Source organism: Ascaphus truei, unplaced genomic scaffold, assembly GCF_040206685.1.
Source record: "Ascaphus truei isolate aAscTru1 unplaced genomic scaffold, aAscTru1.hap1 HAP1_SCAFFOLD_293, whole genome shotgun sequence".
NCBI lineage: Eukaryota > Metazoa > Chordata > Amphibia > Anura > Ascaphidae > Ascaphus > Ascaphus truei.
The window spans coordinates 87,786-108,083 of record NW_027455891.1 but is presented as its reverse complement, the minus strand read 5'-3'; the positions used below and the strand labels follow the sequence as shown (position 1 = coordinate 108,083).

General features: G+C 51.7%; 1 protein-coding gene across 1 annotated transcript in view; it reads right to left on the bottom strand.

Moving 5' to 3' along the window:
- Positions 1–4,715: 4,715 nt before the first annotated feature.
- LOC142483067 (WD repeat-containing protein 54-like) overlaps positions 4,716–20,298 on the bottom strand; it is a 92,271-nt gene continuing 76,688 nt past the window's right edge. The window contains exons 3-6 of the mRNA XM_075583154.1: positions 16,418–16,518; positions 10,297–10,459; positions 7,940–8,014; positions 4,716–5,926 (exon numbers count right to left, since the gene is read on the bottom strand). Coding sequence (XP_075439269.1) covers positions 5,795–5,926; positions 7,940–8,014; positions 10,297–10,459; positions 16,418–16,518 — 471 coding nt within the window. The 3' untranslated portion in view covers positions 4,716–5,794. The remainder of the gene's footprint in view (positions 5,927–7,939; positions 8,015–10,296; positions 10,460–16,417; positions 16,519–20,298) is intronic.

Sequence of the window (20,298 nt, the reverse complement as noted above, 5' to 3'; positions counted from 1 at the left end):
GGGTGACACAGACAGAAGGGAGCTATGAGTCTGTCCCTCCCCCCGCAGGGTGACACACTGACACAGACAGAAGGGAGCTATGAGTCTGTCCCTCCCCCCGCAGGGTGACACAATGACACAGACAGAAGGGAGCTATGAGTCTGTCCCTCCCCCCGCAGAGTGACACAGTGACACAGACAGAAGGGAGCTATGAGCCTGTCCCTCCCCCGCAGGGTGACACAATGACACAGACAGAAGGGAGCTATGAGTCTGTCCCTCCCCCCGCAGGGTGACACAGACAGAAGGGAGCTATGAGTCTGTCCCTCCCCCCGCAGGGTGACACAGTGACACAGACAGAAGGGAGCTATGAGACTGTCCCTCCCCCCGCAGGGTGACACAGTGACACAGACAGAAGGGAGCTATGAGTCTGTCCCTCCCCCCGCAGGGTGACACAGACAGAAGGGAGCTATGAGTCTGTCCCTCCCCCCGCAGGGTGACACACTGACACAGACAGAAGGGAGCTATGAGTCTGTCCCTCCCCCCGCAGGGTGACACGGTGACACAGACAGAAGGGAGCTATGAGTCTATCCCTCCCCTCGCAGGGTGACACAGTGACACAGACAGAAGGGAGCTATGAGTCTGTCCCTCCCCCCGCAGGGTGACACAGTGACACAGACAGAAGGGAGCTATGAGTCTGTCCCTCCCCCGCAGGGTGACACAGTGACACAGACAGAAGGGAGCTATGAGCCTGTCCCTCCCCCCGCAGGGTGACACAGTGACACAGACAGAAGGGAGCTATGAGCCTGTCCCTCCCCCCGCAGGGTGACACAGACAGAAGGGAGCTATGAGCCTGTCCCTCCCCCCGCAGGGTGACACAGACAGAAGGGAGCTATGAGTCTGTCCCTCCCCCCGCAGGGTGACACAATGACACAGACAGAAGGGAGCTATGAGCCTGTCCCTCCCCCCGCAGGGTGACACAGACAGAAGGGAGCTATGAGTCTGTCCCTCCCCCCGCAGGGTGACACACTGACACAGACAGAAGGGAGCTATGAGTCTGTCCCTCCCCCCGCAGGGTGACACAATGACACAGACAGAAGGGAGCTATGAGTCTGTCCCTCCCCCCGCAGGGTGACACAGACAGAAGGGAGCTATGAGTCTGTCCCTCCCCCCGCAGGGTGACACACTGACACAGACAGAAGGGAGCTATGAGTCTGTCCCTCCCCCCGCAGGGTGACACAATGACACAGACAGAAGGGAGCTATGAGTCTGTCCCTCCCCCCGCAGGGTGACACAGTGACACAGACAGAAGGGAGCTATGAGTCTGTCCCTCCCCCCGCAGGTTGATACAGTGACACAGACAGAAGGGAGCTATGAGTCTGTCCCTCCCCCCGCAGGGTGACACAGCGACACAGACAGAAGGGAGCTATGAGCCTGTCCCTCCCCCTGCAGGGTGACACAGTCAGAAGGGAGCTATGAGTCTGTCCCTCCCCCAGCAGGGTGACACAGTGACACAGACAGAAGGGAGCTATGAGTCTATCCCTCCCCTCGCAGGGTGACACAGTGACACAGACAGAAGGGAGCTATGAGCCTGTCCCTCCCCCCGCAGGGTGACACAGACAAAAGGGAGCTATGAGACTGTCCCTCCCCCCGCAGGGTGACACAGATAGAAGGGAGCTATGAGTCTGTCCCTCCCCCCGCAGGGTGACACAGTGACACAGACAGAAGGGAGCTATGAGACTGTCCCTCCCCCCGCAGGGTGACACAGTGACACAGACAGAAGGGAGCTATGAGACTGTCCCTCCCCCCGCAGGGTGACACAGTGACACAGACAGAAGGGAGCTATGAGACTGTCCCTCCCCCCGCAGGGTGACACAGTGACACAGACAGAAGGGAGCTATGGGTGAGCAGAAACTCAAATTCATCTTTATTGATTACCTGAAGAGTCCTACCCAATTCCAACAGGTCCACAAGTTCTCTTTTAAATTGGACCGTGGGATTGGAAGGTAATTTGGAATATGAATCAGTATCATTCAACTGACGTAGAGCCTCAATCTCATAGGCCTTGGCAGATTGTACAATAACTGCTCCCCCATGGTCAGCATTTTTTATTATTATAGACTTATCCTTCTGCAAATCAAGAGATGTTCTGGATGTTCTCTCTGGACACTCTGGCCCCAGTGGGCATCAATGTCGACTGGAAACTTCAATTTTTTTTACATTAATCAATTTTTTCCTTTCCCCCTTTCCCTTCCATTCCCCCTCCCCCCTCCCATTCCCCCCCCCCTCCTCCTATCTTCCCCCCCTCCTCCTCCCTTCCCCCTACCTCCTCCCTTCCCCCCTCCTCCTCCCTTCCCCCCCCTTCCGCTGTCCATTCTTTCCTTCCCCCCCCCTCCCCCGCTCCCTCTCCCCTACCTCCCCCGCTCCCCTCCTCCCTGTTCATTCATAATTAATAGATTTCCACTTGGTTGGATATGCTGGACATGTATAATCTTTGGGTATATAAGGTTATATGATCATTATCCAATGGCTAGGTATATATTTTTTAATCATGATAAGTTATAGATGATTGGTATAGTTATCTGTTCATTATTGTGCTTTGTCCATATACAATAAATAAGTGTTCTTTATTATATACAAGGATACATGAATGACATAGTACAGTATAAGACCTCAATTTATTATATAATTAATTTTGCCAGTTATTCTTAGTCGTTATGTATTGTGCTGATCCAATATGCAGCATTTTTGTTTTAAATTTTTCGGATCACTTCATGGTTGGAGTGAGTTTTATTGTCACACAGTTCTTCCTAAATAGCTAAGGGGGTTCAGGGCTGCTCGTTTTTGCTTGGAATCCTGTATTTTTAATTATGTACAATGTAGAAGGTACAGGCATACCCCGCTTTAAGTACACTCAATTTAAGTACACTCGCGAGTAAGTACATATCGCCCAATAGGCAAACGGCAGCTCACGCATGCGCCTGTCAGCACGTCCTGAACAGTAATACCGGCTCCCTACCTGTACCGAAGCTGTGCGCAAGCGGGGAGACTATAGAGACTGTTACACATGCATTATTTACATCAGTTATGCACGTATATGAGGATTGCAGTACAGTACATGCATCGATAAGTGGGAAAAAGGTAGTGCTTCACTTTAAGTACATTTTCGCTTTACATACATGCTCCGGTCCCATTGCGAACGTTAATGCGGGGTATGCCTGTATTTAGTTATCTAGTTTCCACTATACTGTGTGTGTATATAGTACCCATTTGTTTCCTGCCCCTGTTTTTTGTACTATCGTTTTCAGCAGGCTAATAGTTAGGCTCAATAGTAATCAGACCAAGAGCTTTTCATTGATGGCTCAGCCGTCACGTCATAAGGGGGCTGGAGCTTTTGTGCCTCCGTGTGCCTCCTGCCTGTTTAAGAGATACCAGTTGTGTTTAGTGCTGTTATTACTTAGCGTCCCTGTTAGAGGGGGCGGCTTGACTCTCATAGGCAGAGAGCGCCGATACGTCATCACAGGAGGCGGGAATTGTGGGTATTTAAATCTTATGTGTTGTGTGTATACTATACTCTTTGACAAAGGCCAATTGCGGCTGAAACGCGTCAGAGTTTGTCTGTTGCTGTTTTTAAGTGCCATTAAACTTTGTTGTACCCAGTTTCTTGCAAGTTTGGTCCCACAAATTTTTTCCAAGGCAGCTGCACCGCCATCCAAGAATCTTCTGCATTGCAAACCACCTCGGTAGGAGCACGCCCCACAGCACCTGCATCTCCAGAGACTTGTGAGTTCGGTTTTTCCTTTTTTCACTGTACCCATGGCTTGTGACACCCATACAAAATATACCCCCTACAGAGGTTAGTGGGAGTCCACAAAGAGTGGCCCTAAGGGTTATTAGTGACAAAGGATTACCGATACGACTACAAAGCTGTGTGTATATGGAATAATATTACTGTTTGCATTGATACATGGACGTTCCCTGTGAGCATTGCATAGGAGTTCTATTTCCTATTCCTCCACCTTGACACAATGACACAGACAGAAGGGAGCTATGAGCCTGTCCCTCCCCCCGCAGGGTGACACAGTGACACAGACAGAAGGGAGCTTTGAGCCTGTCCCTCCCCCCGCAGGGTGACACAGTGACACAGACAGAAGGGAGCTATGAGCCTGTCCCTCTCCCCGCAGGGTGACACAGACAGAAGGGAGCTATGAGTCTGTCCCTCCCCCCGCAGGGTGACACAGTGACACAGACAGAAGGCAGCTATGAGTCTGTCCCTTCCCCCGCAGGGTGACAGTGACACAGACAGAAGGGAGCTATGAGTCTGTCCCTCCCCCAGCAGGGTGACAGTGACACAGACAGAAGGGAGCTATAAGTCTGTCCCTCCCCCGCAGGGTTACACAGTGACACAGACAGAAGGGAGCTATGTGTCTGTCCCTCCCCCCGCAGGGTGACACAGTGACACAGACAGAAGGGAACTATGAGCCTGTCCCTCCCCCCGCAGGGTGACACAGTGACACAGACAGAAGGGAGCTATGAGTCTGTCCCTCCCCCCACGGGGTGACAGAGATAGAAGGGAGCTATGGGTCTGTCCCACCCCCCGCAGGGTGACACACTGACACAGTCAGAAGGGAGCTGAGTCTGTCCCTCCCCCCGCAGGGTGACACAGTGACACAGACAGAAGGGAGCTATGGGTCTGTCACTTCCCCCGCAGGGTGACACAGTGACATAGACAGTATTACTTCATGGTAAAACATTTTATAAATAAATAAAAGACAGAAGGGAGCGATGGAATTTGCTGCTCTCACAGCAGTACGATGTGGTCCTGTTCAGCCAGCAAGTCGCTAATGACCGGATTTTTGGTGCTCGGTGACACTGCCAGTCAATGGTGCAACAGTCTGCAGTAATATTTACAGTGTATCATGTGCGACGGTCTGCAGTAATATTTACCATGTATAATAGTGCGACGGTCTGCAGTAATATTTACGATGTATAATAGTGCGACGGTCTGCAGTAATATTTACGATGTATAATATTGCGATGGTCTGCAGTAATATTTACGATGTATAATAGTGCGACGGTCTGCAGTAATATTTACGATGTATAATAGTGCGACGGTCTGCAGTAATATTTACGATGTATAATAGTGCGACGGTCTGCAGTAATATTTACGATGTATAATAGTGCGACGGTCTGCAGTAATATTTACGATGTATAATAGTGCGACGGTCTGCAGTAATATTTACGATGTATAATAGTGCGACGGTCTGCAGTAATATTTACGATGTATAATAGTGCGATGGTCTGCAGTAATATTTACGATGTATAATAGTGCGACGGTCTGCAGTAATATTTACGATGTATAATAGTGCGACGGTCTGCAGTAATATTTACGATGTATAATAGTGCGATGGTCTGCAGTAATATTTACGATGTATAATAGTGCGATGGTCTGCAGTAATATTTACGATGTATAATAGTGCGATGTCTGCAGTAATGTTTACCATGTATAATAGTGCGATGGTCTGCAGTAATGTTTACCATGTATAATAGTGCGATGGTCTGCAGTAATGTTTACCATGTATAATAGTGCGATGGTCTGCAGTAATGTTTACCATGTATAATAGTGCGATGGTCTGCAGTAATGTTTACCATGTATAATAGTGCGATGGTCTGCAGGTTTGAAGTAACACATTTCTAGGTGCTGGCTGACACTGGGCGTTGCATTACAGCTTTTCTAGAGAACTTCTCTCTTTGCTAAGTGACAGGGTGACAGGCCTCGGGCTGCAGGTGACACCGCGTGACATCTGTGTCCCAGGGGTCAGATCTGCACATATCTGATGATCTCGCTCAGATCGTAGCCGGTGACAGCGAAGGACGTCCCCTGCGGGTCACAGAAACGGGCCCCACAGATCTGCGTGTCTGTCACGCACTCCGAGTGACGGTGCTCCACCTGTGGCGAGAGGAGAAGTGACACAACCCGGAGCATCGAGCTCGCCCCGAGAGGGAAGCCACGCTGCCTGGAACAGGGCGCAGGGCGCGGGTACACCGAGGAAACGCAGTCACACAAATACTATGTACAGTCATGTGAAAAAGAAAGTACACCCTCTCTGAATTCCATGGTTTTACATATCAGGACATTATAACAAGCATCTGTACCTACACTGTGTCATGATTTATTTAACAAAAATAAAGCCAAAATGGAGAAGCCGTGTGTGAGAAACTAAGTATACCCTTACTGCTTCCACAGGAATGAAGATGCTATGTAACATACAGGTGCTGCTAATCAAATGCCCTTGATGAATTGATCATCAGAAAGTGTGACCACCTCTATAAAAGCCGAAGTTTTAGCAGTTTGCTAGTCTGGAGCATTCAGGTGTGTGTTAACACCATTCTAAGGAGGAAAGACATCAGCAATGATCTTAGAGAAGCAATTGTTGCTGCCCATCAATCTGGGAAGGGTTATAAGGCCATTTCCAAACAATTTAAAGTCCAACATTCTACAGTGAGAAAGATTATTCAAAAGTGGAAAACATTCAAGACAGTTGCCATTCTTCCCAGGAGTGGACGTCCCAGCAAATTCACCCCAAGGTCAGACCGTGCAATGCTCAGAGAAAGTGCAAAAAAAACCAAGAGTTACATCTCAGACTCTTCAGGCCTCAGTTAGCATGTTAAATGTTTAAGTTCATGACAGCACAATTAGAAAAAGACTGAACAAGTATGGTTTGTTTGGAAGGGTTGCCAGGAGAAAGCCTCTTCGATCTAAAAAGAACATGGCAGCACGGCTTAGGTTTGCAAAGTTGCATCTGAACAAACCACAAGACTTCTGGAACAATGTCCTTTGGACAGACGAAACCAAAGTGGAGATGTTTGGCCATAATGCACAGTGCCATATTTGGCGAAAACCAAACACAGCATATCAGCACAAACACCTCATACCAACTGTCAAGCACGGTGGTGGAGGGGTGATGATTTGTTTTTCAGCCACAGGACCTGGGAACCTTGCAGTCATTGAGTCGAACATGAACTCCTCTGTAAAACCAAAGTATTCTAGAGTCAAATGTGAGGCCATCTGTTCGACAGCTAAAGCTTGGCCGAAATTGGGTCATGCAACAGGACAACGATCCCAAGCACACCAGCAAATCTACAACAGAATGGCTGAAAAAGAAAAGAATCAAGGTGTTGCAATGGCCCAGTCAAAGTCCAGACCTCAACCCGATTGAAATGCTGTGGCTGGACCTTAAGAGAGCTGCGCATAAATAAATGCCCACAAACCTCAATGATCTGAAGCAACGTTGTAAAGAAGAGTGGGCCAAAATTCCTCCACAACGATGTGAGAGACTGATAAAGTCATACAGAAAACGATTACTTCAACTTATTGCTGCTAAAGGTGGTTCTACAAGCTACTGAATCATAAGGTATACTTAGTTTTTCACACATAGCTTTTCCATTTTGGCTTTATGTTTGTTAAATAAATCATGACACAGTGTAATACGTCATGTGTTGTTGTTCATCTGAGGTTGTATTTACCTAATTTTAAGACCTGCTAAGGCACAGATGATTGTTATTATGTCCTGATATGTAAAACCATACAATTCAAAGGGTGTACTTTCTTTTTCACATGACTGTACATGCAGCCTCGCGAAGGCGGAGCAGGGCGCGGATACACCGAGGAAACGCAGTCACATAAATATTAAGCCGAGATGAGATACGCAGAGATGAGATAGTCAGGCTGCTGCTGCAGCGAGTGAGACTGTTACAGTAGATATGTCAGAGATGCACTACGAGAGCACACCCTATGTCCCAGCTAATTATCCCCTTCCCACAAAATGTGACACAATAATTGAGAAAGGAGTCGGTGAGCTGTGATCAGTGATTAGCTGCTAATGAGGGTTTGTAATGAAGGAGCCGCCGGCCCCGTCTATTTCTGGGAATCTCCAACGTGGAAGAATCCCCCCAAACTCACCTCGATGGTTCCCGAATCAGCACAGCGGCTCAGCTGCCACATCTGCACAAAGGAATCTTCTGCCCCTGACAGCAGCTGCGGAGATAGGAGCAGTGTTATATACAGACCTTCCCACTCCTCCATATAACACCTCCCTTCTTATTGCCCCATATCCCCTTCTATTACCCCATATAACCACCCCCTATTGCCCCATATAACCCCTACCTATAACTCCTCCTATTACCCCATATAACTGCTCCCTATAACTCCTCCAGGATGGGCTGCAGGTGAGCTCCTGCTGGGGAGCCAGGATGGCCTTAGACCCAGGGGTTGGTGGCTGTGAGTTGGAGGTGGAAGTAGGAGAGGCTGCAGGCTGCAGCGGGGGTGTAGGCCTTGAGGAGCCTGAATGCGAGTTACAGGAGAGTTTGGAGAGAAAGGAAAGAGCAGAACAGAATCTGCTTAAGAAAGAAGAGAAACAAGTTTATTGAAGAAGTATAACAGGAAGATAGAAGAATTGGAAATAGAAAATATTAAATTAAAGAAATGTCGTGGTCGTGAGATAGACACGCGCAAGAAGCAAATACATAATCTGCATGTTGAATTATCCCAATTGGAAGGTGAGATTGCTAAAATAGCAGGGGTTCCAGTCAAACAGAAACGTTCCCTTTAAAAAACAATTGAAATGCTAACCCACAGTGCTGAGCAGGGTGCAGAGCGGGGCGCAGAGCAAAATGCTGAGCAGGGTGCAGAGCGGGGCGCAGAGCAAAATGCTGAGCAGGGTGCAGAGCAAAATGCTGAGCAGGGTGCAGAGCAGGGCGCAGAGCAAAGTGCTGAGCAGGGTGCAGAGCGGGGCGCAGAGCAAAATGCTGAGCAGGGTGCAGAGCAAAATGCTGAGCAGGGTGCAGAGCAGGGCGCAGAGCAAAGTGCAGAACAAGGCGCAGATTCATATTGTGGAAACGGAAGCCAAAACCCCATTAAGAATCACATTAAATGCTCTCAAGAAAAGATACGTTTGGAGACGTCTAAAAAAAGTGGGAGAGAAACTAGATCCCAGAACAAGTCTGCAATGTCTAAAGATAAAACAGAGAACTTATCCCAGGAAGACTCAGATCCCGACAGTTTAAATCAATCAACTGCCAAGAAAACCCCAAAGGGTAAAGCTGCTAAAGAAAAGAAAGCAAAGGACCGTCAGCTAAAGGATTCTACAGGTGAAGGTAACAGCCCTGTAATAGGGTCCAAAGACATCAGGGAAGGGGACCCACCTCAGGATGTATCAGACTGTGAGCAAGGATCTGTTCCAGAGCTTCCAGCATCCCAGGAGTTAACAGCAGAAGATCTGGTTAAAAGACCCTTGCATGCAAAGAATGCAGCAGACACCTGTGATGTTAGGTTATCTCAGACTCCCACGCTGGGAGAAGTTACAGAAATTACAGAGAATTCTGGAGAGCAGCAAAGCAAGAACCTAAAAACTCTGAGAGGAGAACAGCTGGAAATGGAGTTTGTGCCTGAGAGCAGTGAGCCAGAGAACCCATGCTCACCTGTGGACTTACAGAACCACCCCCCTGCTTATTAGCAGGTCCTGTGATTCAGAACTCTGAGAGGGGAGAACAGCAGGTGGTAATTAGCAGCAATGGAGACAGCATTAACCCTGTAATGCCTGGGAGTGAAATTAAGGTTGTAGAGACTGAAAGTGCTGCTCCTATCCTAACAGTTCCTGATAGAGTGTCCCAATCAGAAGATGGGGTAAAGCAAAGTAATGGCATTAAGGTAACCCCAGTTCACACAGCACCCCCTTCAGCCTGGAGTGGGAGATCCTTTGTGAGCGCTGTGACCAGAAATGCACAACCTTTAAAAAGGAGGAATGTGGTAAAGTTGAGGTATAAAGGCAGTGAGAAGATGAAGCCTGACAGGATTTTTGTTGGAAAACATCTATTGGAAGAATCCTTGGGCTTCAGAGCAGATGAAATTTACGCACTCATCCATGTTCCAGGTTCATGCAAATACGATGTCAGCTTTAAGAGACCTCAGGCTCTGGACTATTTCTGGACAAAATATGAAAGTCTTAAAAATACTGAATTATGGAAGTCCTTTGCTGTTTTTCCTGTGTGGGCAGCGCAAGCGTTACAAACTCCTCCTATTACCCCATATAACCACTCCCTATAACTCCTATTGTCCCATATAACCCCTCCTATTGCCCCATATAACCTATCCCTATAACTTCTCCTATTACCCCATATAACCGCTCCCTAGAACTCCTCCTATTGCCCCATATAACCACTCCCTATAACTCCTCCTATTGCCCCATATAACCTCTCCCTATAACTGCTCCTATTGCCCCATATAACCGCCCCCCCATCCCATGTGAGAATGTGCCTCACTTTCCCGGACTCGGGTGCGATGTCCAGGGTGTAGATCCACCGTGCGTGTGTGTCCAGCTCCACATGCAGAGCCCCCGTGGCTGCGTCATATACGCGGATCTGCCCGCTGCCGTACGCCGCGGCAATCACCCCGTCCCACAGCTTCACCGAGGAGCAGGGGACCCTGCGGGACAGGACAGGATTCATGTCAAACACACCACATGCACCAGGAAACAGATCCGGGAAGGACCTGACCATGTCCGGAGGGGAGGACCTGACCATGTCCGGAGGGGAAGACCTGACCATGTCCGGAGGGGAGGACCTGACCATGTCCGGAGGGGAGGACCTGAACATGTCCGGAGGGGAGGACCTGAACATGTCCGGAGGGGAGGACCTGACCATGTCCGGAGGGGAGGACCTGACCAGGTCCGGAGGGGAGGACCTGACCATGTCCGGAGGGGAGGACCTGACCATGTCCGGAGGAGAGGACCTGACCATGTCCGGAGGGGAGGACCTGACCATGTCCGGAGGGGAGGACCTGAACATGTCCGGAGGAGAGGACCTGACCATGTCCGGAGGGGAGGACCTGACCATGTCCGGAGGGGAAGACCTGACCATGTCCGGAGGGGAGGACCTGACCATGTCCGGAGGGGAGGACCTGACCATGTCCGGAGGGGAGGACCTGACCATGTCCGGAGGGGAGGACCTGACCATGTCCGGAGGGGAGGAGTGAGAGGGTGGGGGAGGGAAGGATCTGAACATGTCCGGAGGGGAGGACCTGACCATGTCCGGAGGGGAGGACCTGACCATGTCCGGAGGGGAGGAGCGAGAGGGGGGGGGATAAGGAATGACCTGAGCATGTCCGGAGGGGAGGACCTGACCATGTCCGGAGGGGAGGACCTGAGCATGTCCGGAGGGGAGGACCTGAGCATGTCCGGAGGGGAGGACCTGACCATGTCCGGAGGGGAGGAGCGAGAGGGGGGGGGATAAGGAAGGACCTGAGCATGTCCGGAGGGGAGGACCTGACCATGTCCGGAGGGGAGGACCTGAGCATGTCCGGAGGGGAGGACCTGAGCATGTCCGGAGGGGAGGACCTGACCATGTCCGGAGGGGAGGACCTGACCATGTCCGGAGGGGAGGAGTGAGAGGGTGGGGGAGGGGAGGAGTGAGAGGGTGGGGGAGGGAAGGACCTGAACATGTCCGGAGGGGAGGACCTGACCATGTCCGGAGGGGAGGAGTGAGAGGGTGGGGGAGGGAAGAACCTGAACATGTCCGGAGGGGAGGACCTGACCATGTCCGGAGGGGAGGACCTGACCATGTCCAGAGGGGAGGACCTGACCATGTCCGGAGAGGAGGACCTGACCATGTCCGGAGGGGAGGACCTGACCATGTCCGGAGGGGAGGAGTGAGAGGGTGGGGGAGGGAAGGATCTGAACATGTCCAGAGGGGAGGAGCGAGAGGGGGGGGGATAAGGAAGGACCTGAGCATGTCCGGAGGGGAGGACCTGACCATGTCCGGAGGGGAGGACCTGACCATGTCCGGAGGGGAGGACCTGACCATGTCCGGAGGGGAGGAGTGAGAGGGTGGGGGAGGGAAGGACCTGAACATGTCCGGAGGGGAGGACCTGACCATGTCCGGAGGGGAGGACCTGAACATGTCCGGAGGGGAGGAGTGAGAGGGTGGGGGAGGGAAGGACCTGAACATGTCCGGAGGGGAGGACCTGACCATGTCCGGAGGGGAGGACCTGAACATGTCCGGAGGGGAGGACCTGAACATGTCCGGAGGGGAGGAGTGAGAGGGTGGGGGAGGGAAGGACCTGAACATGTCCGGAGGGGAGGACCTGACCATGTCCGGAGGGGAGGACCTGACCATGTCCGGAGGGGAGGACCTGAACATGTCCGGAGGGGAGGACCTGAACATGTCCGGAGGGGAGGACCTGAACATGTCCGGAGGGGAGGACCTGACCATGTCCGGAGGGGAGGAGCGGGAGGGGGGTGACGGTGAGGGGGTACCCAGGCCATTAATAAAGGTATTATGCTCTGCTGGGTGCCCCTGAGCCATATGGGGGAATTGGGATTGTCAGCTCTTCAACCCAGTCATGGCATGTAACTGCATTTGTAAGAAAGATGTATGTGTATTTTTGCTGTTCCAGGAGTGCCAACCAGCGGAGATGTGCAGGGCGTGAGCTTCAGGAGTGCCAACCAGCGGAGATGTGCAGGGCGTGAGTTCCAGGAGTGCCAACCAGCGGAGATGTGCAGGGCGTGAGCTTCAGGGGTGCCAACCAGCGGAAATGTGCAGGGCGTGAGTTTCAGGGGTGCTAACCAGCGGAGATGTGCAGGGCGTGAGCTTCAGGAGTGCCAACCAGCGGAGATGTGCAGGGCGTGAGCTTCAGGAGTGCCAACCAGCGGAGATGTGCAGGGCGTGAGTTCCAGGGGTGCCAACCAGCGGAGATGTGCAGGGCGTGAGTTCCAGGAGTGCCAACCAGCGGAGATGTGCAGGGCGTGAGTTCCAGGAGTGCCAACCAGCGGAGATGTGCAGGGCGTGAGTTCCAGGGGTGCTAACCAGCGGAGATGTGCAGGGCGTGAGTTCCAGGAGTGCCAACCAGCGGAGATGTGCAGGGCGTGAGTTCCAGGAGTGCCAACCAGCGGAGATGTGCAGGGCGTGAGTTCCAGGAGTGCCAACCAGCGGAGATGTGCAGGGCATGAGTTCCAGGAGTGCTAACCAGCGGAGATGTGCAGGGCGTGAGCTTCAGGGGTGCCAACCAGCGGAGATGTGCAGGGCGTGAGTTCCAGGAGTGCTAACCAGCGGAGATGTGCAGGGCGTGAGTTCCAGGAGTGCCAACCAGCGGAGATGTGCAGGGCGGGAGTTCCAGTGGTGCCAACCAGCGGAGATGTGCAGGGCGTGAGTTCCAGGAGTGCCAACCAGCGGAGATGTGCAGGGCGGGAGTTCCAGGGGTGCTAACCAGCGGAGATGTGCAGGGCGTGAGTTCCAGGAGTGCCAACCAGCGGAGATGTGCAGGGCGGGAGTTCCAGGGGTGCTAACCAGCGGAGATGTGCAGGGCGTGAGTTCCAGGAGTGCCAACCAGCGGAGATGTGCAGGGCGTGAGTTCCAGGAGTGCCAACCAGCGGAGATGTGCAGGGCGTGAGTTCCAGGAGTGCCAACCAGCGGAGATGTGCAGGGCGTGAGTTCCAGGAGTGCCAACCAGCGGAGATGTGCAGGGCGTGAGTTCCAGGAGTGCCAACCAGCGGAGATGTGCAGGGCGTGAGTTCCAGGGGTGCTAACCAGCGGAGATGTGCAGGGCGTGAGCTTCAGGGGTGCCAACCAGCGGAGATGTGCAGGGCGTGAGCTTCAGGGGTGCCAACCAGCGGAGATGTGCAGGGCGTGAGTTCCAGGAGTGCTAACCAGCGGAGATGTGCAGGGCGTGAGTTCCAGGAGTGCCAACCAGCGGAGATGTGCAGGGCGTGAGCTTCAGGGGTGCCAACCAGCGGAGATGTGCAGGGCGTGAGTTCCAGGAGTGCCAACCAGCGGAGATGTGCAGGGCGTGAGTTCCAGGAGTGCCAACCAGCGGAGATGTGCAGGGCGTGAGTTCCAGGAGTGCTAACCAGTGGAGATGTGCAGGGCGGGAGTTCCAGGGATGATTTTACGGTAAAATGTTGTCAGGGTGTGTTTGGGTAGAAGGGGGCCAGTGTTGCGGGTTACCCCGAAACATGTACACAGGAATCCTACCAGATTCCTGAGGAACACAGACCACCAGATAAAATCTTCCCTAGAAAGCAGTGTGCAGCTCGCCGCCAAATCTCCCTGCTTCAGCACAGGCCAGGACAGTAAGAACGGGCAGGGAACTGTGTTACATAACAGGTCCCGGGGTATGCCCAAACCCCAGAACCCAGTGAGGGGTTCAGTACCTCTCTCACCAAGTATAAGGTGAAGAGAGTTATAGGTGTTTTAAGTTAAAGTGTAGAGTGTCAGTTCTGCGACCCAGTGATGGCTGCCATACTGTAATTGTATTAAAAAACGTCTGTGTGCCTCCCACCAGGGATAAGGTGGCGAGAATCATATCATGCTTTAAATGTATGGGTTACTGGAACAGTGTTTCCCTGTGAACCGCGCAAAGGAAAAAAGGGTGTTTATAAGCAGCAGCTTTCAGCACAGCGCACAGCGTTTAGCTAACTTCGGCTAGGAAGGTCCGGGAGCGCAGAGTTTTGCTGTGAGTGCTGCTGGAGTAAAATCATTAAAAAGGTGATGCCGCAATTTTTATAAAGGTATATAAAAATTGATGTATAGAAGTCCTCAAGGGTTACGTTTTTGGTAAAGTAATGTTCAGAGGAAGTCATTCAGTGTGGATGAAGGTCCATTTGCATAAGAAACAGAGGAAGCTACCCCGCCCCCAAGCTTCAAAGGCCGTCCAGGATATGAAGGTGTTAACCATGTGTTAGCACGGGTATGGAAGTGTTAGACCTTGTGTTAGCAAGAAGGGGTGAAGGAAGAGACTTCAATAAGCCATCCTGCGAAATGGCTGCTCTGTCCAGACTTTTTGGTGCTGAGCCGGCAGGGGATCTAGCATGACAAATGGGGAAAGATGGCGTTTATCGCACATGCCCAGTTGCTATGCTGAAGCTCCAAGTGCCAGTATACACAGGACTGGCAAACTCAAGGATAGGTTGGATAATTTATTCCCACGCAGAGATTGGCTGACCAGGTTAGGTATAGGAAGGTTTAACCCTATAATAATCCGTGCAGCCCATCCGGTAACAGTTCCATCTAAGTTCCATCCTGTAACCAGACTTAATTAACAGCGTAACTAGTAAGTGTATTTTTTTGTTGTAATTGTAAATCAAGCTGTGTATGTTCATTCTGTAAATAAATTACAATTTATTTTATCTCTTGCTTTGCTCAAATCAAAGGATCCGGGTAATTAAGGTGTTAAAAGCATTTTTTCTCCTGTGACAGAGGGGGGGGGGGGGGGTGACAGGGAAGGACCTGAACATGTCCGGAGGAGAGGAGCGAGGGGGCGGGAGGAGGGGTGAGAGGGAAGACAGGGTGTTCTCTCAGCGCAGGTTCAGCCCGTCTGTTCTCTCAGCACAGGTACAGCCCGCCTGTTCTCTCAGCGCAGGTACAGCCCGCCTGTTCTCTCAGCGCAGGTACAGCCCGCCTGTTCTCTCAGCGCAGGTACAACCCGTCTGTTCTCTCAGCGCAGGTACAGCCCGCCTGTTCTCTCAGCGCAGGTACAGCCCGCCTGTTCTCTCAGCGCAGGTACAGCCCGCCTGTTCTCTCAGCGCAGGTACAGCCCGCCTGTTCTCTCAGCGCAGGTACAGCCCGCCTGTTCTCTCAGCGCAGGTACAGCCCGCCTGTTCTCTCAGCGCAGGTACAGCCCGCCTGTTCTCTCAGCGCAGGTACAGCCCGCCTGTTCTCTCAGCGCAGGTACAGCCCGCCTGTTCTCTCAGCGCAGGTACAGCCCGCCTGTTCTCTCAGCGCAGGTACAGCCCGCCTGTTCTCTCAGCGCAGGTACAGCCCGTCTGTTCTCTCAGCGCAGGTACAGCCCGCCTGTTCTCTCAGCGCAGGTACAGCCCGCCTGTTCTCTCAGCGCAGGTACAACCCGTCTGTTCTCTCAGCGCAGGTACAGCCCGCCTGTTCTCTCAGCGCAGGTACAGCCCGCCTGTTCTCTCAGCGCAGGTACAGCCCGCCTGTTCTCTCAGCGCAGGTACAGCCCGCCTGTTCTCTCAGCGCAGGTACAGCCCGTCTGTTCTCTCAGCGCAGGTACAGCCCGCCTGTTCTCTCAGCGCAGGTACAGCCCGCCTGTTCTCTCAGCGCAGGTACAACCCGTCTGTTCTCTCAGCGCAGGTACAGCCCGCCTGTTCTCTCAGCGCAGGTACAGCCCGTCTGTTCTCTCAGCGCAGGTACAGCCCACCTGTTCTCTCAGCGCAGGTACAGCCCGCCTGTTCTCTCAGCGCAGGTACAGCCCGCCTGTTCTCTCAGCGCAGGTACAGCCCGCCTGTTCTCTCAGTGCAGGTACAGCCCGCCTGTTCTCTCAGCGCAGGTACAGCCCGCCTGTTCTCTCAGCGCAGGTACAGTCCGTCTGTTCTCTCAGCGCAGGTACAGCCCGTCTGTTCTCTCAGTACAACACAATACAGCCTGCACTCACCCGTACGCAGAGATCTTGGTCCGCAGTTTAAAGTCTTCCCCAGACTTCCATACGCACAGAACCCCAGAGTCATCAGCAGTGACGAGGTCATTGGCGCTGTCCTACAGGAGAAAACATCTCACAATACTGCAATACCATAAAGCCTCTCTGATACATCCCAGGGACCAGAGACAGACAGGGGCTCTCACTTCCTGTCTCTGTGACACAGTGTATTCTCAGATCAGTGCCCTTGGTCTCACTTCCTGTCTCTGTGACACAATGTATTCTCAAATCAGTGCCCTAGGTCAGACGCTGGCTCACACTTCCTGTCGCTGTGACACAATGTATTCTCAGATCAGTGCCCTGGGTCAGACTCTGTGTCACAGAGACAGGAAGTGAGAGCCAGAGTCTGACCCAGGGCACTGATCTGAGAATACATTGTGTCACAGAGACAGTAAGTGAGAGCCAGGGCACTGATCTGAGAATACATTGTGTTACAGAGACAGGAAATGAGAGCCAGGGCACTGATCTGAGAATACATTGTGTCACAGAGACAGGAAGTGAGAGCCAGAGTCTGACCCAGGGCACTGATCTGAGAATACATTGTGTCACAGAGACAGGAAGTGAGAGCCAGAGTCTGACCCAGGGCACTGATCTGAGAATACACTGTGTCACAGAAACAGGAAGTGAGAGCCAGAGTCTGACCCAGGGCACTGATCTGAGAATACATTGTGTTACAGAGACAGGAAATGAGAACCAGGGCACTGATCTGATAATACATTGTGTCACAGAGACAGGAAGTGAGAGCCAATGTATTATCAGATCAGTGCCCTGGTTCTCACTTCCTGTCTCTGTGACACAATGTATTATCAGATCAGTGCCCTGGCTTTCACTTCCTGTCTCTGTGACACAATGTATTCTCAGATCAGTGCCCTGGGTCAGACTCTGGCTCTCACTTCCTGTCTCTGTGACACAATGTATTATCAGATCAGTGCTCTGGTTCTCACTTCCTGTCTCTGTAACACACTGTATTCTCAGATCAGTGTCCTGGGTCAGACTCTGGCTCTTACTTCCTGTCTCTGTGACACAATGAATTATCAGATCAGTGCCCTGGGTCAGACTCTGGCTCTCACTTCCTGTCTCTGTGACACAATGAATTATCAGATCAGTGCCCTGGGTCAGACACTGGCTCTGACTTCCTCTCTCTGTAACACAATGTATTCTCAAATCAGTGCGCTGGGTCTCACTTCCTGTCTCTCTAACACAGTGTATTATCAGATCAGTGCCCTGGGTCAGACTCTGGTTCTCACTTCCTGTCTCTGTGACACAATGAATTATCAGATCAGTGCCCTGGGTCAGACTCTGGTTCTCACTTCCTGTCTCTGTGACACAATGTATTATCAGATCAGTGCCCTCGGTCAGACTCTGGTTCTCACTTCCTGTCTCTGTAACACATGAATTATCAGATCAGTGCCCTGGGTCAGACTCTGGCTCTCACTTCCTGTCTCTGTGACACATTGTATTCTCAGATCAGTGCCCTGGGTCAGACTCTGGCTCTCACTTCCTATCTCTGTGACACAGTGTATTCTCAGATCAGTGCCCTGGGTCAGACTCTGGCTCTCACTTCCTGTCTCTGTGACACAATGTATTCTCAGATCAGTGCCCTGGATCAGACTCTGGTTCTCACTTCCTGTCTCTGTAACACAATGTTTTATCAGATCAGTGCCCTGGGTCAGACTCTGGCTCTAACTTCCTGTCTCTGTGACACAGTGTATTCTCAGATCAGTGCCCTGGGTCAGACTCTGGCTCTCACTTCCTGTCTCTGTGACACAGTGTATTCTCAGATCAGTGCCCTGGCTTTCACTTCCTGTCTCTGTGACACAATGTATTCTCAGATCAGTGCCCTGGCTCTCACTTCCTGTCTCTGTGACACAATGTATTCTCTGATCAGTGCCATGGGTCTCACTTCCTGTCTCTGTGACACAATGTATTCTCAAATCAGTGCCCTGGTTCTCACTTCCTGTCTCTGTGACACAATGTATTCTCAGATCAGTGCCCTGGGCCAGACTCTGGTTCTCACTTCCTGTCTCTGTGACACAGTGTTTTCTCAGATCAGTGCCCTGGTTCTTACTTCCTGTCTCTGTGACACAATGTATTCTCAGATCAGTGCCCTGGGTCAGACTCTGGCTCTCACTTCCTGTCTCTGTGACACAGTGTATTCTCAGATCAGTGCCCTGGGTCAGACTCTGGCTCTCACTTCCTGTCTCTGTGACACAATGTATTCTCAGATCAGTGCCCTGGGTTAGACTCTGGTTCTCACTTCCTGTCTCTGTAACACAATGTTTTATCAGATCAGTGCCCTGGGACAGACTCTGGCTCTCACTTCCTGTCTCTGTGACACAGTGTATTCTCAGATCAGTGCCCTGGCTTTCACTTCCTGTCTCTGTGACACAAGGTATTCTCATATCAGTGCCCTGGCTCTCACTTCCTGTCTCTGTGACACAATGTATTCTCTGATCAGTGCCCTGATTCTCACTTCCTGTCTCTGTGACACAATGTATTCTCAGATCAGTGCCCTGGGTCAGACTCTGGTTCTCACTTCCTCTCTCTGTAACACAATGTATTATCAGATCAGTGCCCTGGTTCTCATTTCCTGTCTCTGTAACACAATGTATTCTCAGATCAGTGCCCTGGGTCAGACTCTGGCTCTCACTTCCTGTCTCTGTGACACAATGTATTCTCAGATCAGTGCCCTGGGTCAGACTCTGGCTCTCACTTCCTGTCTCTGTGACACATTGTATTCTCAGATCAGTGCCCTGGGTCAGACTCTGGCTCTCACTTCCTGTCTCTGTGACACAGTGTATTCTCAGATGAGTGCCCTGGGTCAGACTCTGGCTCTCACTTCCTGTCTCTGTGACACAGTGTATTCTCAGATGACTGCCCTGGGTCAGACTCTGGCTCTCACTTCCTGTCTCTGTAACACAGTGTATTCTCAGATCAGTGCCCTGGCTCTCACTTCCTGTCTCTGTGACACAGTGTATTCTCAGATCAGTGCCCTGGGTCAGACTCTGGCTCTCACTTCCTGTCTCTGTGACACAATGAATTCTCAGATCAGTGCCCTGGGTCAGACTCTGGTTCTCACTTCCTGTCTCTGTAACACAATGTTTTATCAGATCAGTGCCCTGGGTCAGACTCTGGTTCTCACTTCCTGTCTCTGTGACACAGTGTATTATCAGATCAGTGCCCTGGGTCAGACTCTGGCTCTCACTTCCTGTCTCTGTGACACAATGTATTCTCAGATCAGTGCCCTGGGTCAGACTCTGGCTCTCACTTCCTGTCTCTGTGACACAATGTATTATCAGATCAGTGCCCCGGTTCTCACTTCCTGTCTCTGTAACACAATGTATTCTCAGAGCAGTGTCCTGGGTCAGACTCTGGCTCTTACTTCCTGTCTCTGTGACACAATGTATTCTCAGATCAGTGCCCTGGGTCAGACTCTGGTTCTCACTTCCTGTCTCTGTGACACATTGTATTCTCAGATCAGTGCCCTGGGTCAGACTCTGGTTCTCACTTCCTGTCTCTGTGACACAATGTATTCTCAGATCAGTGCCCTGGGTCAGACTCTGGTTCTCACTTCCTGTCTCTGTGACACATTGTATTCTCAGATCAGTGCCCTGGGTCAGACTCTGGTTCTCACTTCCTGTCTCTGTGACACATTGTATTCTCAGATCAGTGCCCTGGGTCAGACTCTGGTTCTCACTTCCTGTCTCTGTGACACAATGTATTCTCAGATCAGTGCCCTGGGCCAGACTCTGGTCCTCACTTCCTGTCTCTGTGACACAGTGTATTATCAGATCAGTGCCCTGGGTCAGACTCTGGCTCTCACTTCCTGTCTCTGTAAC